General features: G+C 40.0%; 1 protein-coding gene across 1 annotated transcript in view; it reads left to right on the top strand.

Moving 5' to 3' along the window:
- Positions 1-22,515, top strand: part of TMEM108 (transmembrane protein 108) — a 162,997-nt gene that overhangs the window by 70,080 nt on the left and 70,402 nt on the right. Inside the window, exon 2 of the mRNA XM_026842400.1 lies at positions 6,133-6,214. Coding sequence (XP_026698201.1) covers positions 6,175-6,214 — 40 coding nt within the window. The 5' untranslated portion in view covers positions 6,133-6,174. The remainder of the gene's footprint in view (positions 1-6,132; positions 6,215-22,515) is intronic.

Raw genomic sequence — 22,515 nt, 5'->3', positions numbered from 1 at the left:
GGGGGTGTGTATTTTTATCTGGATGGTTTGAGATTCTCTGCTTCTAAGTTCATGTTATATGGGATGCACATCTTGTCTATGCAGAAAAGCATGGCAGTATCTCTAGTTCAGCTTCTACCTGACTATTCCTTATGCACATATGACAGATCCACACAGCGCCAGCAAGACTGGTTCTGATCAGCTGTGATACCCTGAGGGCAGGGTACACCCTGCTTTTTGGGGACTTCAGGGAAGTGAGAGGTACACACTTTTGAGGATAATTGTGGAAGTAGATGTGAATTGTTCTTTCTTAGATCTACAGAGTAATCCATTCCAAAGAGTGTTAAAAGATTTAAGTGTAAAGGGGACATAAAAATAAAAAAATGCTGCACTCAGGATGTTATGAAGAGAGATGGTAATGATGGTTTGCATATTCCAAGCAGTGGGAAATAAATTACAGCAGACAATGTGGCACATGTTGAACAAGAACACAGAATTCTTGCTTGGAGGAATCATATTGCTGCAGGTTAATCATCTTTTTATTAGCATGCCCTGAAGCTTTTTGGGATATAAATTTTGCAAAATAACAGCTGAGTTGTGGAAGTATGGCACTGAATTAAGAAACATATCACACAAACTTGAAAACACGAAGTTGTACTCAAGAAGAGTACACCTACTTCCTTTTGAGGCACACTTGAATACCCTCTAAGTGACTACCCTGTGGGAGGCAGTGGGTGGAGATCTTAGCGGTGGAGTTTACGCTTGGTGAGTAACTCCTGGGGGAGTCACAGCTCTCTGAGTTGTAAGTGAGGAGCCTCTCCAGCTGCTATCTTGTAAGGCACCTGTTGAACATCACAGGACAGTACGATACTAAAAGGATCAAGGCTGTGTTTTCTTGACTGAGGATTCAACAATGATTGGAGATGGAAGAACTTGTAGGTGTGTCTTTTTCTCTTTTATTTTCTGCAGAACCAGGAATAATATTGTTGAAAACTGTCAGTGATTTAGCTTTTTATTCTTTCCAGAATGTTCCATAGAGGAGAGAAGACAGTCAGAAATGACATAATAAAGTTTGCATGCTTCATGGGATGGAAGTAGCATGTCTTTTGCCTGTCTCCTTTTTCCATTACCATTTTTTCAGCTTCTTTATTTCAGGCTCCTGGCTTCTGTTTGACAGACTCACAAAGAAAAAGGGTTCTCCACTGATTGTTAGCTTTGCCTCAATGCTCATCTTCAGTTCTCCTCCATTTCTTCTTTAATTTAAGGCACCGATGGTATGTTTTTATCCCATCAGACGTAACAAACGGCTGGGAGCTGTCAGCTCTTTTGGACTCTCTTGTCTTCTATTCGTCATTATATCTTCATTGTCCTCTTTAATTTAGCTGCGACATTGAGGGGATCACTTAGTGTGAAAGACAATATTGCTAGCTGTCCATAGGGATTTCACACATCTATTCATCATCCTGCGTAAGATATGCAAAATGTTGTGCACTAGAAAGGGCAAGATATGTAAGTCCAGACACCAAATGCTTAGTTTATATTTTCAAACACAAGTCTCTGAGGCAAGGCATGTGACACCTTTTCTGGATACAGATTTCCACCAATTTAACTATTGAATTTCTAAATTGAAATTGATTTGAGTACAAACTTGCACTAGATTTATTACTTTGTTTCAAAATATATCAGTAGATACACCAATATCTATTACAGTATAGAAAAAACCCCAAAGTCATAATTAGACCTTTATTTCCTGGTTTTCAGAGGAGAGACAGTGGGCATTCAGAGTAATTGGGAATGTGTCCATTTACTTGAGACCTAAATAGGGATCTAGGACACTGAGGTTAAGAATTATTATTTTTTTAAAAATCAAAGATCTCATATATTCGTAACAGATAATTCCTTCAAGTACTCAGAATGGCTTCTCAAATATTAAACCAGAGTATGTTTTAAAATTGGAGAGTACTCACAAGAAAATTCAGGGAAGTGTTAAAGAATAGAGTGGGGATAAAGTGGGTACAAAACTTGGGTACTCAGATTAGATTTTGGATTATTAAAGTTAAACACACTTTTTTTTTTTTTTTTTTTTTTTTTTTCCCCCCCAGGACCATTTCTGTTTCTACTCACTCTTCGTATTTTTTTCTTCTTGTAAGTGACAGTTGGTGTATTTAAAACAGGTGGCAATGCTCTGGTTTTACATTAATCTGCCCAAGGTCAGGAACTGGCTGTGTGTCTGCATTTTCCATCCGCATGTGCACATCTCTGCTAATCTATTAGTGTCTAAAAGTGTATGCTCAAATACTTAAGAAATCGTGGGTTGGTGAACTGAAGCTCTCTCAGCTACAAGACACTCAATATGTAACCTTTCTTGATTGTAATAAATAAATGTATTTATCACAGAAGGCCTCCAAAAGATTTTCATAAGATAAAGGTTACAAAAAACAGGTACTTCCAGGAAAATAACTTTTGGATTAGGTGTGCCTGTATGGCCATGAGGTAGTACTGTGGTGTCTGGACATGGGTCAGTACTCAGAAAGGAGGTTTCCTCTGCCGCTTTTCAAATGCCTGACCATGAAACTTTGCTTTTTCAGAGATAAAGAAGATTTTCTATGATTGAACTGTGATTGGAAGCTGCTGAAATTAGTATTAGTGTTGAAACTGTGGCAACTTCAGAAGATGCTATATACAATAGGTCATCATAGGCCATCTCTCAGAAATGTCAAGGTAGTAAGTGATCGGGTGGTAAAATGGCAGATGAAATTCAGTGCTGGTAATTGCAAAGTCACATACACAGGCAAAAACCAGTCCTGGCTCTACATACCTGAGGATGGACTCCAGATGTATTATTGTCACTCAGGGATTTGTACCAGGCAGCTATAAAACAGTGGAGTAAATCTCAGCAGCAGTCACAAAGGAAAAGAGAACCATAACAGAATTAGGACCGGAGTAGAGAAGAAACAGGACACATCACTGTTCAATATGAAAATCCAGTACACACTCAAGTTTTGGTGGCTGCATGCTTCCCTGCTTCTCAGATTTGAACTAGAAGGGATATGTACAGCTTATCAGGCATGATGGTTACCAGACATAGGGTGTATCTTCTGTATAACAGAAACAAGATGATGCGAATTCCTGAGCTTGAAGAAGAGATTCTAAATTATCTAATGAAAGACTGAAATTGTCTATGACATGGAGGAGATAAGTAAGGAATAATTATTGTCAAGTTAAAAAACATGGCAGCTCAGACACTGTATTCAGCTGGAAATAGAGCAGCCTATGCCAGGGTGTAAGGATTACTTTACACTTATGTTGTTACCCATGTTGTTTCCCTACAGTCCTGCTAGCAGCTAATGTTAAAGACAGGGTAATGGGGTCACTGGAGCTTTCCCCTGGTTCTGTTCTTATGTCAGGTCTTGATTCAGGCACTTAATGGGCTGGTTCATCTGCCTGAACTTTGTGCAATGTTGATAGTCTCAGAGACAAGTAGTCTCTGCCTTTGGAGATCCATCATTTGTTGATTTGGCTTCCAAAGGTATACAAATAAATCTCATTAAATGTCTCTTGCCTTCCAATATCTGTAAAATAAATACTTGGTTTCCTGTACACAAGAAGTTAAGGTATTAAAAATTATAGAAGTTTAATTGCAATATTTTCCACCCATGTTTAAATTTAAATCACTTGGGCTAGATGATCATTGTAGGTGCCTTCCAACTGGAATGTTCTATTCTAATTAATCCTATGTCACACCGAGGACTTTGAAGAAATTGAGAGGTTGTAAACTCATGGCAAAACTCAGTTTATGCATCTTCACTGAGTTCTCTATGTATAATTATATGGCCATGTAGTCAAAAAGATAACTCTTCTAACTGAAGGCAATGGAAGAACACAGTGAAAGTTTTCCAGTGCTAATCTTTGTTTCTTTCCCCATATGCACACTAGTTCCTGTTTCTTAGCACAGGTGAAATTACCATAAGAGTCTTGTCTAAATAAATATACACACGAAGGCATACTGTTTTTTTATAATCACAATACCAGAATTTGTAAGCAAATACCTTTATACATTATGGGTATCATTAACATGGAGATGGAAGAGAACTATGAAGAAATTGTGGTTCACAGCCAAAAACTGTATCACAGTTGTATCAGCTGTAGCACAGTCAAGGTTTACAAAGTAAATAACGTGGATTTAAGGTTGCAATTTAGGATTCTCCCTTTTTCCCACTATATTTTTATAACTTCAGGATAGGTCAGTGCTTGTAAACCCTGTTTTGACACAAACTTACAAGCGGAGTCCTTGGGCCTATGGAATCTACATTGTCAGTGGCTTATCTGATTCTTGTCCTTTCCTGCATGTATTTTTATTAATATCTTAATGGATGCTAAACATAGTTTTTTGTATATGCATCTTTGAAAAGTGATGTCATTTATGATGTCTATTTATGCATAAAGACTGAGGTGTTTTTTACTATGTCTGCTTTGCTGTTTTGTAAACCTTAAGGAGAAAGGGGTGAACAGGAGTCCCTCAGCAAGTTCTCATTATCAAACAACAGTATGAGTCTAATTCGGACTTTTATTAAAAAATAATAAATTGATTCACAGACGATTGCTTTCATTTAGGAGAAAACATCTTGCAAATACTGACATTTCTTCAAGTTACTCAGATGTTTTCAAGGTCCAGTTTTAAATGGAAAGTATGGGAGAATCCAAAAACATGGTGTTTGTGTACATAAATTTCCATATCTAATAATAAAACCCAAAGATCTTTTGTTACAGAACACCGGCAAGAAAAGTCACGAGCTTTCTGAGGCTTCCACGTAAAAGTCAACCATAGTTCTCTTTTCACAAATTCTTCAGCATTTATTCAGTTCAAAGGTGTTATTCATTGGTTTGACTTGTTTATTTTATGTCTTCATGTTTGCATTTTAAATAAGCTCTGAAATATTTGTATGGGGGCATGTTATAATGACTCAGAAATGTCCCCAGGAGTTCAGAAGATGAAATTTTGTTGAACTGAAAACTAGAGGATACTACATGCTATTTAATACTGACACAAGGCATTTTAGGAGGATGATCTCAGTGTCCTGTCTTTCAGAGTTGGTTATGAATCTTTAGCAAATGCTTTTTTATGGAATGAAGAGCTTAAATGCTGTGTTGTCTTTGGGTACTCAGTGAGACATTACTCATAGCATTGCTTTGGAACTACATTTGCTGATTTATGCATTTACACTTCTGATTTATGCATTTATTTTCCTCACAATGTGAATAATATCAGCATGATTTGGATTTAGGTTTTCATAATAATTTTAAAACTGAGGTGAAAAGTATCTGTGATGAGTATTTGAAAATACCGTATGAAGACACCTAAAATGTTACTAGTCTCTCGCCAGGTGGGCAAAGGCAGAGAGATGAAGTGGTCAGATAGTTTTGCCACATCCCATTCTCAGGCAGCAGTTACAAGAATTATGAAATTCCCTCCTACACCAAGATAGTTCAGTTCCAGAGAAATAGAAAGTTTCCAAAGACATGGAGAAGGTTCTCTAGTTGCAGCTCTAGCTGCAGCCCAGGTAGCTGATGGGGTAGGTCGGGAGGTGACATGTGCTACAACAGCTGCCTAACATGAAGCTAAACATTCCCAGAACAAAGCTGCCCTCTGTGCTACCATTTCAGCAGTTTGGGATCTCCACACTGTGGAGACTGGGAAAGGAGAGTGGACCTTATCCTCACTGTACCTCTTGAGGGATGCAAAAACTTGAGACCTGGGGAGGAGACTCCATCCCTGTGTGCCTAGCACAGCTGCTTGGCAGTGTCCGCATCTCACATTTGCTCCTCCAGTGAGGACCCTTTCTCCAAACTAAAAAGACTCTTGTGAGGTTGATTTTTATCAAGTCATAGGCACAATATGAAAGTAATTCTCAGTGCGTGTATTTTGTATACTCTTTGAGAATTTTTTGCCCTTTTTGGCCATAGCTCTACCAAGCTGTTGGAGAACATGGCTAACACAAGCAAAGTGAAATTAGGCAATTTCCCATTGCTAATCAACACAATTTTCTTATGAAGCTTCATCTTACATTGTAATCAACAATGTATAACAATGTATAACAATAGAACGACATTTTGTAATAAATAATTTTCTTCTTCTCTTGATGTTTTTGACAGAATCATGAATAAACTGGCAGACCAGCAGGACCACATGATACCATGAAGAGAAGCTTACAGGTCCTCTATTGCCAACTGTTTAGTAAGTACATATTAATTATTTTATTTTGTAAGAAAAGAACAATTCAAATATTTATATGATAGTAATATTTATGCTGGACATAGTTCAGGGAGGTACTTAACCATGTGCCTTGTTTCAGGTACCTGGAGGAACCATATGAAATTTAAATTATTAACTGAGACATTTGGAGATGCGTTAAAAAAACAGGTTGAAGCTGATTCTGCAGGGTCTTGTACAAGAATAAAATTGATTTGCTGTGCCTTGCAACTGTGAACATCCTCAGAAAATTGAAATGTGGAAACAGGATGGTGGTTGGAAGAAATAATGCAACATTTTTGTAATTATGTTTTTTGTCCAGTTCTCAGTGGACAAAAGGTATCCATCCCACTTGGCATGTCTAGCAGTGGTCTCTCAAAAGATCTATGAGTGAAGGAAGAGAGCTCCAGACTCACAGAGACCCAAATTCTGTGTCACTTCCTGAGATAACTAGTTTCTTTTTTGTATGTTTTGGCTTTCAGAAGAGTCCATGCAACATGAAAGTCCAGCAAAAAGACTCAGGTGACATTTAAGCTGTGTTAGGTGGGGGCTGCCTCCCCTGTTTATGGAAGCAAGTAAAACAGTATTGACACTGTTTGGGCATATCTGTAGACTGACAATTTTCAGCGTCAGTGTCACAAGCCACAATTTTTCGACAAAATTCTAGAGATTAAATAAAGTAAGTATAGATGAAATAAGTGTAATCACTTGCTGTCATATGTTTTATGAAGGAAATTGCTTATTTTCAGTAAAAATCTAAAAAAAGGTTGTTTGATCTCACCAATTCAGCAGAATTTCTGACTTCAAGATACATATTTTCATAGACAATTTTGTGCAGATTTCTCATATTCTTGTCCAAACAAAACAGAAACCAGACAATCATGATTAACATGCATGGAATGAACAATACAAGGCCTCTTACTTTTATTGGCACATGTGGAAATGAAGTCTAACAACTGTTATGGACTGTTACAGAAATCCAGTTAATATCACATCTTTCTTTTACTCGTTGCCATCGGGGTATAGAGCGAGAGATTTCTTTTGCTTTTCTAGGTTGGCTAGTGTTCCTGTTCTTATTTACAGCTTCTCCTGTGACATAGGAGAAACTCAGCTGTGCCTTCCTGACAGCTGAAGGGAGACTCTGGAGGTACACCCAAGATCATTTTGCTCTTACGAGCATAAAGCTAGGCCAGATGTGCCCAGGTGACCTGCCTGCCAGCACACCTTTGGCTCCCGGAGGTTGGGTGTCTGGCTGAAGTGCAGTGGGGGAAGATCTCCTCAGCGAGGGCTGTAACCAGAAACGCACTGGCAGCAGTGGGGGCTGTGGTGTTTTGCAATAGCTAGAATACTTTGTCACATTTTGACATGTTTCTGTGTGTTGAATAGTAACTTAATTCTAAAATTATCTCTGTTGCTGCAACAACATTAAGTTCATTGTAATGAAAACGTGAAACTGAATCGCATGAATACATTTCTACAAACATGGTAGGGAAAAAAAGGAAGATTTACTCTACCTCCAGCCTATCACAGTGTTGGGTCTTTCTGTAATTTTTTTTTAGATATCATGCTTCCCTGCTTGGCATCATTCCCCGTTGCTATCCCTTCTGGTTTAAACTATATTTTTCAGGATAAGATGTTGAAGATCTAGGCAGCAAATTGAGGAACACTGAAAATGAAGAGGGAAAGGCTGAGCAAGTTGTATACACACACACACACATATATATATTCGCAACAACATTGTGAACTTCACGATGTAATTCAAAAAGATGGATTCTGAAAATCCTATTTATACTGACAGATAAACGAACTGCTTTATTTCTTTGAGCACAGCAAAAATGTGTAATAAATGTAATTAACAAATGCAACAGCTATAGATATATAAGAGATATTTTGGGCATCTGGAATGAGTTTTTTCACTGGCTCTTTGGTTGGCTGGTTTGTAAGAAGCCTATGACAAGATCCACCAAGTTACTTAATTCCTATTAAATCAGTTTCCTTTTAGATGCCCAGTAGGCATGCTACCTAAGCTCACTTTTCCCCCAGTTATACCACAATGCTAAAGACAATCCCCACTGTGCATTCTGCAGCCAAGGAAGAGGAAATGACTTTAATGTGTTTCCTGTAACTGTTCTTTATGCTGTAAGAAGGGCCTGCAGCATGGTCTTACTTGTTTCATTTGCACAAAAGAGGGAAAATTGCTGCTACCATATGAGAGGAGAAAAACAAACCTTCAAAGAAAGTGTCGAAAGAGAATGTTCTACTTTGGGCTGATTCACCAACGTCCTATGCCTGCCTGCCTTTCTCATCTGCAACTGCAACAAGTGGGTCCATGGTGCTGCCTCTGTGATGTGGCAGCATTTTCAGCTTGTCTGCTGTGTTATGAGTGATTAATTGAGGCTCAGGGCTATAGAGAGAAGTCCACTATGTATGTACTCTTGTGAGTCAAAAACTAGGTTGGCTAGAATGAAGTGTTGGTGATTTTTGTAGAAGCAGCAATGAGAGAAACAGTGGAGAGGCAAAACTCTGCTTGTGTGAGTGTGCCTGTGACTAAGAAATGTAGGAAGAAGCAGTTTCATCCCCAAACTGGTGCATTACTATGAGGCTGGTCACATCTTGGTTGAGTCCCAGTGCCACTGGGCCGGTAGTAGCTACACACTTCTGTATTCATTTCCAGCTCTGTTCATTTATGCTGTGTTCAGCTGTGTCTGTGCAGTACATGAGACACGGGGACCCTCGTACTCATACGAAGTGCTTGGCTTTGGGGCTGGAAGAAAAAGCTTATGTAGATATTTGTTAGATTTACAGAATGGTTGGATTTGTTAGCTGGTTTTTTATGCTAGGCCCATATCTAAATAAGATAGTAAATGTAGCACACATCTTTTATTTTGCTAATTTTAGATGAGTTATATAATCAGTTTATTGGCATTCATATTCTTCTGCTGTGCTTTCCAAAAAGAGCATATTCCACCCGTTTATGCAGATCAAGAATAGTATGTGAAAATGACAGTAGCATCAGCTGCTCTTTTGAATGTGGTTGTAGCTGGCTTGCATCTGATCTCAGTTGTCAAGAGGTAGACTTTGTAAAAATTGCAGTGCTACATTGGGCCCAGGACAGGGGCTCTGGGCGATGCTACTTTAGTCATTCATAATTTATGAACAAGTAATTAAACATGTGATTTAACTGTAAAGAAGCAGTACTTCCAAAATGTATCTTCAAAGATTCTATTTAATCCAAAATCTGTAAGACATTAAAAAAAAAAAAAAAAAAAACCAAAAAAAACCAACCAAACATAAAAAGATTAAAACGCAGAATTTGGAAGAGGTTTCTTAGTGAGAGTTCTTTGAAGTCACTAGCTAGATTGAGTTGATGAGGACCAATTAAAGCAAAACATGTGTCCACAATTTGCTGCCATTTGTTCTAGGCACATCTTTATGGATGAAGTTTGTTGCCTCTGTAATGATGAAGATGCAAATGCCTTTCCCATGAGGCTGAGCGTTCACCATTTTTTATAAAGACCTAATGTGATGATTTAAGCCCTACAGCATGAGCCACAATATGTCTGCATTTTCTGTAATAAAACATGCACATTACAATTTACCATGCATGCACTGTTCACTAAAGGCTTCCAAGTTGCATATAAACTAGAGAAAAATGCAGAGAAATGTAACTGGTGAAGCCCTTGGCACATGAGCTGTATGCAAGACTTCCTTCTTCAGACATTTATTTTTCTGAAAAAATGAAGGACTTTTATTTTCTGTTTACTTACAGAACCAGTGTCTGTACGAGGACCTTTCACCATAGCATCTGGAAATAAACGCCAGTCTGAGTGTCTTCATGCCATTATCACTTAGTGCGTTCCCAAGCATCAGTCTTTCATCTCCGAGGCCTGGCACAATGCCCAGTAATATCAATAGAAAGAGTCTCCTATGTACAGACTTGTACCACTCTCTGAGCAAAAATGGAAGCGAGTGTCTGTGCCTTATAACACAGACTGTCACAGATCTTGTATCCCCTTGCTGTGGATGCAGCTTGCCTTCCTCGCTTTTAAGTGGCAGCCTGACTGCCTTTCAGTTAAGTCTCTTGTGGTGAAGTTCACTCTGTAGAAAGGGTTAGCACAAGCCAGTGCTCCATTCAAGTCTGAAGCAAGTCCAGGGGCTCATCCCTCTTTTCATAAATATTTGATAAGCAATGTGAGTTTGTCAAATTCCTGTTTTACCAAAGACCCAGTTCTCGGTGCCTTCTGAAAAGTGCTGAGCAGCATTATCTCCTAATGCTGATTGCCTCTAATAGGAACCAACATCTACTGACTCCTGTTCTACTGTTGCCAAGTACCGTCTGTGAATAATTACATGGTATTAATAAGACAGTATGCACTGATGGCTCGTTTATACAATTATATATGACTCGTTTATAGCAAGTGAGGAGGCAGGGTAACAGTACGAAAAAGACTACTACCAGAAGCAGGGGAGCTACCTGTCCTCTGCCCATAGTAGTAGATAAGACATAAAGAAATTGATTTATAGAGCAGTAGCTTGATGTTAGACATCAGACAAAAATGCTTTAGTAGGTTAGGACATTGAAATGCTAGAACAGGATAGTCAGGAGGATTTTAGGCTGCCAGTGAAGTGCCAAATGGAAAAAAAAAAAACATCTCTCAGGGGAGACAGAGGTCATCTAGATGATGTCAAAAGCTCTCATCAAACCCTCTGATCCTGTGACCACTAGGTACTGTGTCCTTAGCACAAATGAGCCTACTTGCTTCAACAGAGGGCTCTCAGTTTGCATGAGCTATGTATAATTAATCCATGTGATAGAAACAGAGCTGATGTAGGCTTAAAGGTACTGGGGATCACTTGATACAAATCAGCAAAGAGTCTCTTCCTATCATTTGCAAGGACTTGCAAAGATAAAAGAAAACAGCATTTTGTTGTGCTCTGTTAGGCTGGTAGGTGTTAGCTTGAGCAGAAAGCAGCAGGGAGTGGCTATCCAGCAACAAATTCCATCTGGTTTGCTTAAAAATTAGAAAGGTAAACAGCTTCTGGGTATGCAGTGTTTCATGTACAAAGCTTTTTGGGATACTCACCAGACTGGAGCATTTGTGTATGAGAGTCATGTGGCCTGGTAACAGACTGCCCATTGGGCAGCTCACAGCAAGCAGTCCATCAACATTTCCTTTCCCCAGAATTCAATTAAAGGTTGTTGCTTCAGTTTCTCAGCAAAAAACTTTGTCTTCTTGAAAGGAGCTGCAACTTTCCATTTTGTGATTCCTTCCTGGAAAATAGACCTTTTAAAGGAGAGCTTTAAAAGTAAACTGGTGCACCTTATAAAGAAACTAAATTGAATATGCATTTTCTTACCAGATGTAGGCTCCAATGTCCTTGATGTGCCCTTTAGTGAGATTTCGGCTGCACACAGACGAGAGAGCATGTTCCTGCTCACTGCCTGGATAAGCACAACTCTGTGAATCAGATGACTCTTGTGATTCTAAAACTGAGATTGTTCCCATGACTAGTTTGCAATATTTATTTTAAATTTGTTGGTTCCATGAACTTTCTTCCCCTTAAAGGCATTACAGTTTGGTAGCTTTCCACAGATTGCACAAATTCATTAAAGAGTTTGAGGTACATCTATTGGGGAAGAGATGTTTTGCCTTGTTCTGCCAAGAGCAGATACAAATTTAGGACATAGCAACCCCACAAACAACTAACATACTGTGAAAACTTCTCCGCTGTTCTTGCAGATTTGATGAAACACAAAAAGATGTGGAATAGGCCTGAGGCGGTAGAATTTCAGGTCGTGGTTTAAGTCCTTGACACTAAATTTGGGATAAAAAGGCAATGGTTCCATTATTATATTTGTTCTTTCTATTGGCGAGCAAGGAATTCACACCTTTGCACATATCATTTGATAGTCTTCAATTTTATGCTTATACTGGTACTATTTGCACTAGAACCCTGTAGATTTTTCATAATTACTGTGAGCATGGCTAACTTGCCAGTGTTCACGTTCATCAAGCATTCACACACCAGTTTGTGGGACATTCTGGTAATGATGTCCATGACAATTATGCTAGAAGACCAAGATATATGAGTATGGATGTTTACCAAAGTTGGAAAATACTGCAAGGATCTGGTTTTAAAATTCCTTTCTGTCTTGTTGAAAAAATAACTTGATAGGTCAAAAATGAATCCACAATAATATTTCCATGTTTTGTGAATTACTTATATTTTGGACCCGAAGCAATCCCCATTGTATGACAATGTATCTGTCTAATCTTTTATTTTAGATTCAGTATTGTTTGCCTCAAGCCTTGAGAGAGAGGTTTTAGAGGGAGAGTAAATAGGCAGGAGTACAAATTTGACTTTTCTCTATTTTCCCTTTCAAAAGTCTATTCATCCATCTCTAATAGAAATGAAACTTCAGAAACAAAGACTTAGCAGCTTGTGCAATTTCATGTGTGTATCTGAGACTCATTGTCAAGTCAAGTGGAGGAAGAAATGTTACTGCTACAGAGACAGGAGCCTAGCGACCATGAAATATTGGTCCTATTGAATTCAGTGGCAAAACTCCAACTGACTTTAGTACGATTGGGATTTTATTCCCAGCCTTCATGTTCCCAGCTTGCTTTGATATGTTGCATTGTAAAACAAAAATATCCTGTCAAGCATTTATTTCCTTTCCCAAAGCCTTTTCTTTCTGGCTGTGCCTGAGACATAGGAATGTTTCTGACAATATTGCAATCAAGCCCTAATCCAGCAAAGGCAGTTAAATATGTAAATAGAGCTCTTAGCACCAGTCAGACTGCTCCTACAGCAGCCACTAGCTTGAATTGTTGTGGGACTATGTTACAGTAATTTGAAATAAGAAAATTTTTATGTCATCACACATGCTGGCGTCTAATGTCCATGAATTATCCAATGCCTGTGACTGTTTGCAAGAAAGACACAAAAATTGCTAACTGTTAGATACCTGATATACATTGTTATCTGATACTCCCCCACATGTGAACTGCCATGCACAGGGATGTGTAACACCAGTGTCAGTAATACAGTGATACTTATAGCGCTGTGTTTAAGTGCTGGAACTTTTATATGTTCAAAATTTCTTTGACTTTTTGCAAAGCCTTTGAACTTTTCTCCCTCCACCCACCCGTTGGCACTCTACATCCCATTATTTTCGAACAAAGAAGACCTAAGTGTGGAGGTTATGGCAGCTTCGATCACTCATGTTTGTGTCCATTGTAGCTTACTGCAGGCTATGTAAATAATTTAGAAGAAATACTTATAAAACCAAGCTCATTGCAGACTGTTGAAACAGTTTGGAATAAATATGTATAAAAAAAAGTGTCATCCAGCTTGGCAGCATGTGATGGGTATTATCCCTGTCCCATCTCTAAATAGCAAATATAAAGATGTCCTCTCCATTTCTACAATAGATCTCCAAAGAACTCGAGGGCATGCCAAAATTTAGGCACATTCAACTCACTGAAAGACTTCGAAACTCCACCTGCAAAAAATATTGCTGTGAAGCATCATCTAAGTTAGCCTTTGGAATAAAGCCATTGCTTCTCAAAGCAGTGTATCCGGCTAGTCTTTTTTTGAAGATAGGCGTCTGTAAAACTTCCTTGACAAATCAAGGCCTATACATAATTGGTATGAACATATTGTTTTGTAGTATATTATCAGTTTAAACTATGTATATCCTCTAATGCCTGAAACCTTAAGGGCAGGATGCGTTCCCAAGGTCTGGAAAAAGCACACAGTCTCATTTCACATGATTTTTTTCCCCTGCATTATTCTTAGATAAAGGGAAGGTGTTTGTTATATGTTCCACAAAAGATGTTTGAAAAGTGACCTTGGCAGGAAAAATACTCTACCCCTGCTATAGTGGCTTAAAACCACTGCTCTACTAGGTTCAGAAAAGGTTCTGGAAATTAGGAGAGAAAGTTTATAGCATGTTACATCCCTTCTCACAGGGGAACCTCAACACCAAGGCTGTCTTTCCGTGGGATGGAGGAGCTGGGTGCCCATGCTGGCTGGTGTGTGTGCACCATGGTTGTTATGTGCACCATGAGTGCCCAGGAGGAACCCAGCAGTCCAGGTTTTGAAGTAATAATGTAGTGTGGCCCTGCCCAGCTTCCCCATCACTGAACTTTTCTGCTCTGTTGTGATGATGATATGGTTCTTGAGTTACTCTTTTCACTCAAGCCCAGGCTATTGTCATATCCAGGGACAAGGACAGGATTTTGGGGCCAGGTTTTCCAAAACAGCAAATGCTTAATAACTCTCTTGGGTCCTCCGTGAGTTTTCTTAAGTACCTAAGCAGGTTAACCTGCTGTCTTCATGGTGGCTAAGTAGGAAACTTCTGCAGATGCCTTTAGGAATTGCACTAGACATATGTCTTTCATACAGAATGCCAAGATACTGTGAAAAAAATCTGATCCCTTTTCTCATTATGTAAGGGAGCAGACTTTGTTTCAAAACTATGTAATACTGTGCAGACCATGTCTTTTACCTCAGAGTTGGTGAATGATAATCGGTGGTTACTAAGACCAGGTTATAAAGGAAAAAAAAAAAAAAAAAAGAAGGGGCACTGAATCAAGTGCACATTTACAGTTCCTAGTAGTGGTAACAAAAGCTTCTTACTCAGTACTTCATAAAGCATTACGCAGACATTACCTAATTAATTTAGGTTCCAATGAATTTATGCAATTAAGTATCTGATTTCACAATTTCACAGCTGCTAAACTGATCTGTCTCATACACTAGGAGACATGTTCTGTCCTTTCTATACACTCCTACATGCATCTGGTCCACAAAGGCTGCTCTTGTGTATTCACATGGCCATGCAGCTCACCATGGTTGGAGTAGCTTTCACAAGACATTGCTTACTAATTCTGCTATAACAGATTCCAGCTGCTTGGAGAAGGAGGAAAATAAACCTTTCTTGTATCCTGTCAGTGAAGGGATGATCAGGGAAGGAAGCAATACAGGATGGGGAGAGAGATGACTAGGTATTCCTTTTAATAAAGCAGATATATTCACTGCTTATTGCAGGTATAGTTGCAATCTAGGTGTAGGTGTATTTCATATACACACTAAGACACTTGTGCTGATCAAATTTATTGGGTGCATATTCTGTATTCACTGTACTGTTCTTACTCTGTACTGCTGGTGCATATAGATATCTTTCAAGCCACTGCCATCATCAGTAGAAACACATGTGTGTGCTGTGACAGAATAAAGCATGCTCTGCATGGAAAGTTAAAATATTGCTTAGATGGAAACATTCAGACCATACCTCTTTGTGGTGTTTAACACAGGGACCTTCCTTATTGCTAGAAACAAACAATTCCCTCTCATCATTGAGAAATATTGGTCTTAAATAGGTTGATAACCAATGTCATCAGTAGTTATGAGTCATTGCAGGAGAACCTTAAAGAGCTTAAATATCTGTGCATTTATGCAATGCCTCACATCATATTTCGTTGTGCCTTTCAGAGCGAACCATGGAGTATTAATGACAGGACTTTTGTATAAACTCATGAAAACACTGTGATTTCTGGCCAGATTATAAATCCGTTTTGTAAATCCCAGGGCTTTGTTGCTGCTGCAGTTGCCTTGCAGCCAGCCTGTGAGGGACTCTCAGTACTTTAACATGAAGATTCTAATTTATGCATTTGAAAAAGGCACTGCTTCTTGAAGTTAGCATCCCATGAGAAGGAGAATAATGACTTTGCAGTATCTTCTAAAGCATTAGATATTACTGGCTCCTGTAGAGGCTACAAATTCTTTATGGTATCACAGCTTCTCATTGCTGAGGGCATTAACAATTAACATACAGACACCACAATTAAGATGTCAAAGAAAAGAAAGTGAAGATAACAAACAAGGAGAGCACCTGATAAATGGACAACAGTATGCTTACAGGGCAAATCACTTGTATAGAGTTAATTCAGAGCCTTAAAGCACAGGGAGAGAAGGAAAATAGTTTCAAACCCTGTGATCTTTTGGCCTTGTCTTGGAGGTAGAATGGAGCAATTATGTTCCTGTTTTATGTCTTTCACTTCAGTAGTGCACGGGTTTGCCAGTGTTGTTTCCTTAGAGCCTTTTCACCTAGTTCAAAGCTGTTTTGTTCTCCCATTTCAGGAAGGAAGAGCTGTTTTTCTGATCAAGGTCCTATACATGCTTGAGAGCCTCATGTCAAATCCCTGCCCCGGGACTTGCTTCTTAACACTGAGGTTGTGAAGCATAAAGTTAATCACATTACAGTCTGTGCTGCACAGAAGTGCCCTGAAAGTTATTAAGGATGAAGCCTGTGCCAGAGAAAGAGCAATACGTGCCTAGGGAAGGAGGATGCTCCGAGACTGATTGCCAGGAGCAGACAAGAAGGATGTGCAGGAATGGAATAGTTGCTACAGTTTAGTAGGGATGGACACGAGCAGCTTTTTTTTCTCCTTAGGAGACAGATAATCTACAAGATAGGGCAACAAGACCCTGGGCTTCAGGTGTGCATATTATAGTGCATCTTTCCTGGCCCTTGGGACATTTAGAACTGGAGCCATTAGTTGCAAAGTCACTGCAAAGCATGTATGTGACTGACAGGGAATCAGATATAAATCCTCTGGCCTCTGAGATGGAGATGGATGGACTGGAGACAGCATAAGACAGAGAATGCTTAGTGTACATTGTCCAAGGAGGGGCTTCTACAGGATAAAAGAATGTCGTGTCCCCTTGTACTTTACAGAGCCAGAGAAAACCTGGGGTGAGTGGTGTGCAGTGTATGTAGACCTGTCTAGCTCTTGTTTTGGGAAAATCTATTGAGAAATCGAAGGCAGTTCTGAGGGAAATATCTTGGTCTGAATCGTTACTGGAAGCATCTTTAATGTTCCTGGTTATTAAGCTTCTCTTGATTACAAGGCACCTATCTTCACTGGTGTTTCTCAGTGTGGAAAATATCCCTTTGTCTTCCAGAAGGTGATGATGCCTTTTCATGACTTAATGTGGTTCTTCACTGCCCTGAGAAGGCCACTGCCCCCTCCTGTGGGTGTTCCCTGCTCCTGGACTAGTGTGAAGTAGGCAGGGCCATGAACCCGGCAGCAGGGAGAGCTGTGGGGATGCTGTAGCACCAAGCACAAACCAAGACATCCAGTTAAATGTGCTTCACTCCTACCAGAGCGACCTGCCTTTCCTACAATGCTTTTCACTGGTGCTCCAAAATTTTCAGCATTGTTCCCCTGGTTCATAGGCTCTGTGGTGACCCAGAGCTGCAGGGCACAGTTCAGCACAGGAGCTTGTGCTTCTCTAGACTCTAGGCAGGCCATGCTCCAGAGCAGCCCCATCATAGAAAGAACAGCTTGAGCTTTACTTTCAAATAGCATAAATTGCCAAAGGCCCAAAATGGAGTGGATTGTTAAACCTCAAAACATGTTCCCATTTTCTTGCTTCTTTTTCATGGCTCACTGTGGAGGAGAAAAGATTAGAGCCCATTTGTCATTTTCAGAGGAGGGATGGTCCTGATGTAGCTGCAAGAGTAAGGCCCAATCCACCTCATAATATCAGGGAGACCTTGGGCTGTTATTCTTGTCGCTGCATTTCTCAGTATCTCCTGTTCCTACATGTTTTGTCTTTTGAACTGAGAGCATTTTGGACCAGGGGTTGACAGTACTTGCATGTGTTGTATGGTGTCGAGCATATATTTGGCTCTTAGTAATTGTAACAATTAATAAGTAATACCATATGGCTACAAATATTGTAACTCTCAAAAGAATTGTTGGGCCATTTGTTTTTTGTGCATATGAATGTGTGCCTCATTTAAGCCAATTATTTTTCTATTAACAGGCATTGGTTATGCCATCCTTATGCTTTTATTTTTAGAAGTATTCATATTATTACAGAAAGTGTGAAGAATGAATGAAAAAAGAAATCTGTCTCCTAGTACTTGTCTTTTAAAATTAAATTTCCTGGTTGAATAATCCTACATTTAATCCTCAAAGGGATATGTCCCCTATATGGAATGTTCTCTGCACCCTCAGGTGCCTGCTGTCAAAATGTCAGAGATGAATCCAAATGAATTCATGACTCCAAGTATTCACTTGGAAACCGGGTGGTGTTTGACTATGACGTTAGCAACACCTATCCTAACACGTTTAATCACGAGTGTGAGATTTATGGAGTAGAGACATGTTGCTCTCAAATTTTAATTTGCAAGTTGTATTCTGTGTTTCAGTGCAGCAAAGTTATAGTAGAGTCCCTCTTACTTGCTGTCTTGTGACTTACGGGAGACTGGAAAGTGTCAGTGTTCAGTGTTTCAAGGTGAAATTTTTAGGTCTAGTAGAGGTGATGCTTTTCAGCATGGCCTTGACAAGTGTAAAGCCTCTTTTGTCCAGTGGATTGAAGGGATTCAAGCTTTATATCCATTGAGGAAAGCAGATCACGCATGGTCCTGCTCTATCTCCAAACTGCATGTTGTACATCCTGTGTTTTGGACTGGAGGCATATTGTCACTGATTGTGAGGAGTTCCTGTTCAGAGACTATATTGATAGGGGTAGTATGTTGCCAAGCCCGTGATCTAGCGCAAAGGATGCATCCATCTGTGTTTGCTCTGGGGCAGTGGCATTCACAAGGGAATGAAACTCAGACCAAGTATTTGGATCTCCTCAGTGCTTAAATCATCAAAGCAGTATTTATAGTTGATTTTTAAAGTAATGCATGAGCTTATAGAGGTGTACTTCTCCGAAGTTAGCTGTGAGTAGAATATGATGCTTATTGCAGTTAGGAATGGACTGTCGTGCAGTGCGTCTACTGCACTGATAATTTTGGAAGAACTATTTCTTGTGTAGTAATTATTGAAAAGCATTGATAGTAATCTCGTGAGAACCAAAGCACATATAAATATATTTCTGAAGTGTGATCTGATGTACTGAGGGGGGAATATATGGGAGAAGTGTGCAGGAGAACACAGGTAGTATATTTTAAAAATCAAGACTTTCTTTTGTGAAGTAGATTTGTTTTGTGGTGCCAGATGTATAAAGACATTTGTTATTTCAACCTCAGGTGTCACTGCAGATGAATAACAAGGTAGTGAGAAGAATCGCAGATGGATCAGCAAGGCTGATTTTTTGCCAGTCAGAGTTTTTGGAGATTACAGTGGAGCATGAAGAATTTATCAAGGTGATTTATCCACAGTGCTAGTGAATACGTTGCATCCAGACTCTGTCTCAACTAGTATAGAGCGGGTCTCAATATCTACAAATGTATTATTAATGTTCCTTTGGGAAGCAATACATTTTTGCATCGTTTCAACATCCTTTGTGTTCATGAATTTTGAACATAACTCTAAAACTTGCAGTAAATCTTCTGCTATTGAAACAAATAAATTTGGGGGAAATATTAATAAAAAGATTTTTTTAAATGGCATTTCATAACAATGCTCAGTCAGCCTTCCTGCTGCCAAGAGCCCCTGGCAACCAGAAATGGAAACCTCTGTAAAAGAGACTTCTGAAAAAACAAAGGGGGAAAATCACCTATTCTGATATTGCCTGTGGTGCTGTCTTCTCGTTTTGGAAGCTTCCATCACGAGGTGTGCTTTATAGAAAAGAAAAGCAAGCTAAAAAAAGGCAATGGAGGAGACATTATTTCATGTTCAGTGCCCTGATTTTCACTCTGCATCCATTAGTTCTTGTGCTAAGTGGGAAGCAAAAAAAATATACTTGGTAGAGGGGGGAACTGAGGCCTTTTTTTACAGTCAGAAATAACAAGACAATCATGCTAGGGAAGACTCTTCAGCTTGTGTGGTTTTCTCAGTCATGGATCATCAGTGAGGATGAATTCTACTCTCTGCTTCGCAGTGTCATGCAATTATTCAGCCATCCACCTCCTGCTCACAAGAGCCGCTAGCTGACCATGCTGATGTTTAACTCCTGCCCAGCCTTTCAGGTCCATGTATTTCATTGCCCAGCATCTACAGCCAGGGATGAGTTACTGTATTGGGTTTGTGTGGCAAGGTTTTGGTAGCAGGGGGCTACAGGGGTCATTTCTGTGAGAAGCTGCTAGAAGCTTGGCATGTCCAGTAGAGCCAAGGCCAGCCAGCTCCGAGATGGACCCATTGCTGGCCAAGAGCAAGCCCATTGGTGATGGTGGTAGTGCCTCTGGGATAACATATTTAAGAAAGGGGAAAAAAACCTGTGCAACCACAGCTGGAAAGAGGAGTAAGAATAGATGAGAAAAACAAATCTGCAGACACCAAGGTCAGTGGAGAAGGAGGGGTAGGAGGTGCTGGAGCAGAGATTCCCCTGCAGCCCGTGGTGCAGCCCATGGTGAGGCAGCTGTGCCCTGTGCCCAGGGAGGGTAACGGGGGAGCAGATCTCCACCTGCAGCCTGTGGAGGACCCCACGCCGGAGCAGGGGGATGCCCAAAGGAGGCTGTGACCCCATGGAAAGCTTGCACTGGAGCAGGCTCCTGTCAGAACCTGTGAAGAAAGGAGCTCACGCTGGAGCAGTCTGCTCCTGAAGGACTGCACCCTGTAGAAGGGACCCACACTGGAGCAGTTCATGAAGAACTGCAGTCTGTGGAAAGGACTCATGTTGGAGAAGTTAATGAAGAACTTTCTCGGAGCTGGGGAAGAGTGTAAGGAGTCCTCCCACAGAGTAGGAAGCAGCAGCAGAAACAACAGATGATGAACTGACTGTAACCCCCATTACCCATCCCCCTGTGCCACCCTGGATGGGAGAGGATAGAGAATTTGGGAATAAAGTTCAACCCAGAAAGAATGGGGGGGTGGGGGGAGTGTTGAGATTTGAATTTGTTTCTCATTATCCTACTCTGATTTGATTGGTAATGAACTAATTTCCCCTAGCCGAATCTGTTTTGCTCATGACAGTAATTGGTGAATGATCTCTCCCTGTCCTTATCTTGACCCAAGGGCCTTTCGTTATTTTTTCTCTCCCCTGTCCAGCTGAGGAGGGGAACAATAAAGTGGCTTGGTGGGCACCCGGCACTCAGCTAGGGTCAACCTACTGAAGTTACCAAAAGAAGTAGCTCATCTACAGCGACCAAAGGAGAACCCACACCTCGAATTTCTTATTGCAGCATTTCTGGGTACTCCTTGTGAAGTGCAGAGGACGGAGTCTGGCAGAGTTGCCCCTGTTGCAGCTGGCAAGCCCTTTGGAAACTACAACCACAGGAGAAGAAGAGCAGAGTGGGTGAGGGTAGCTCACCCAGCAAGGGTGGGGAGATCGCTCTCAATCAGTGTGGTTCCCTGCACGTCAAAGCTGTAGTAGGAAAGAAAATGAAGTTGTTCTGTGAGGCTAGTCATCTGTGGCTGCTTTTTCATGCAAGAGAAAGCAAAACATCTTTTCTACGATGCATCAGTGCAAGAGTAGGAAACAGTCATGAATTTGGCAGTGAGATTTTCCCTTTATAAAGTTATTAGCTGCAATGGTTTCACTTTGACAGCCCAGAAATGCACAAGACACTGAACTGAGAGTTTCTCAGGTCTGAAAAATTCAAAACTGGTAACTCTGGACTGAGTTATGGCAGAATACTGTAGAAGCCTCTGGTAAATGAGCTTTAGAGATTTACATTCTTAGGTTTGCTTTTCTGAGTAAGTCAATATATATTAGTGCAGCAGGCAGTATTTTTTATGCAGGAAAGGTAGGATGCCAATAGAATTATACTTGTCATTATATAGGATCAAAAAAGCATTAATTTAGAATGCGTATTCCAATTTTTAAACCCCATTAATTTTAGTGAATTGTAGGGTTTGGTTTGAAGGACAACTGTTTTAATGAAGAAATAAATCATCAGTCATAAGCACCTCTTGCCGTTTTCATATATAAAATCACTAGCTGCATTAGAGGTTCACTGATATCATTCATAGTGCTTCTGGCCACTCTTGAGGATATATTTTCCTGACAGGTCTGGGGCTTTGCCACTTATATTAAACTGTAAGAGTTATAGATTGGCAACTGTATGTATCCAGGGGGAGACAAGTACCTCACAGTCTGCTGAATTTGCCACATATTTCAGTGTTTTAAAATATTAATTTATTTTTATTCCATTACTTAATCCATTTGTCCATGCTCAGCATAAGAGAATTTCAACCATACATGCATTAAGTACATCTGCTACCCTATGGTGCATTCAACAGGCACTGTAGGTTGTTAAGACACTGCCTCTAGGGCAAGTTTGCATATGAACTCCATCAATTGTGTTGTTTCTTCCACTTCTCTGCCCCCATTTTCATTTGTAGAGGACCTTGGCACTTCTGGTTGTCATAGGAACA

Source organism: Athene cunicularia (assembly GCF_003259725.1).
Source record: "Athene cunicularia isolate RWA chromosome 2 unlocalized genomic scaffold, athCun1 chr2_part1, whole genome shotgun sequence".
Lineage (NCBI taxonomy): Eukaryota > Metazoa > Chordata > Aves > Strigiformes > Strigidae > Athene > Athene cunicularia.
This window is presented reverse-complemented; position numbering and strand designations above follow the sequence as displayed.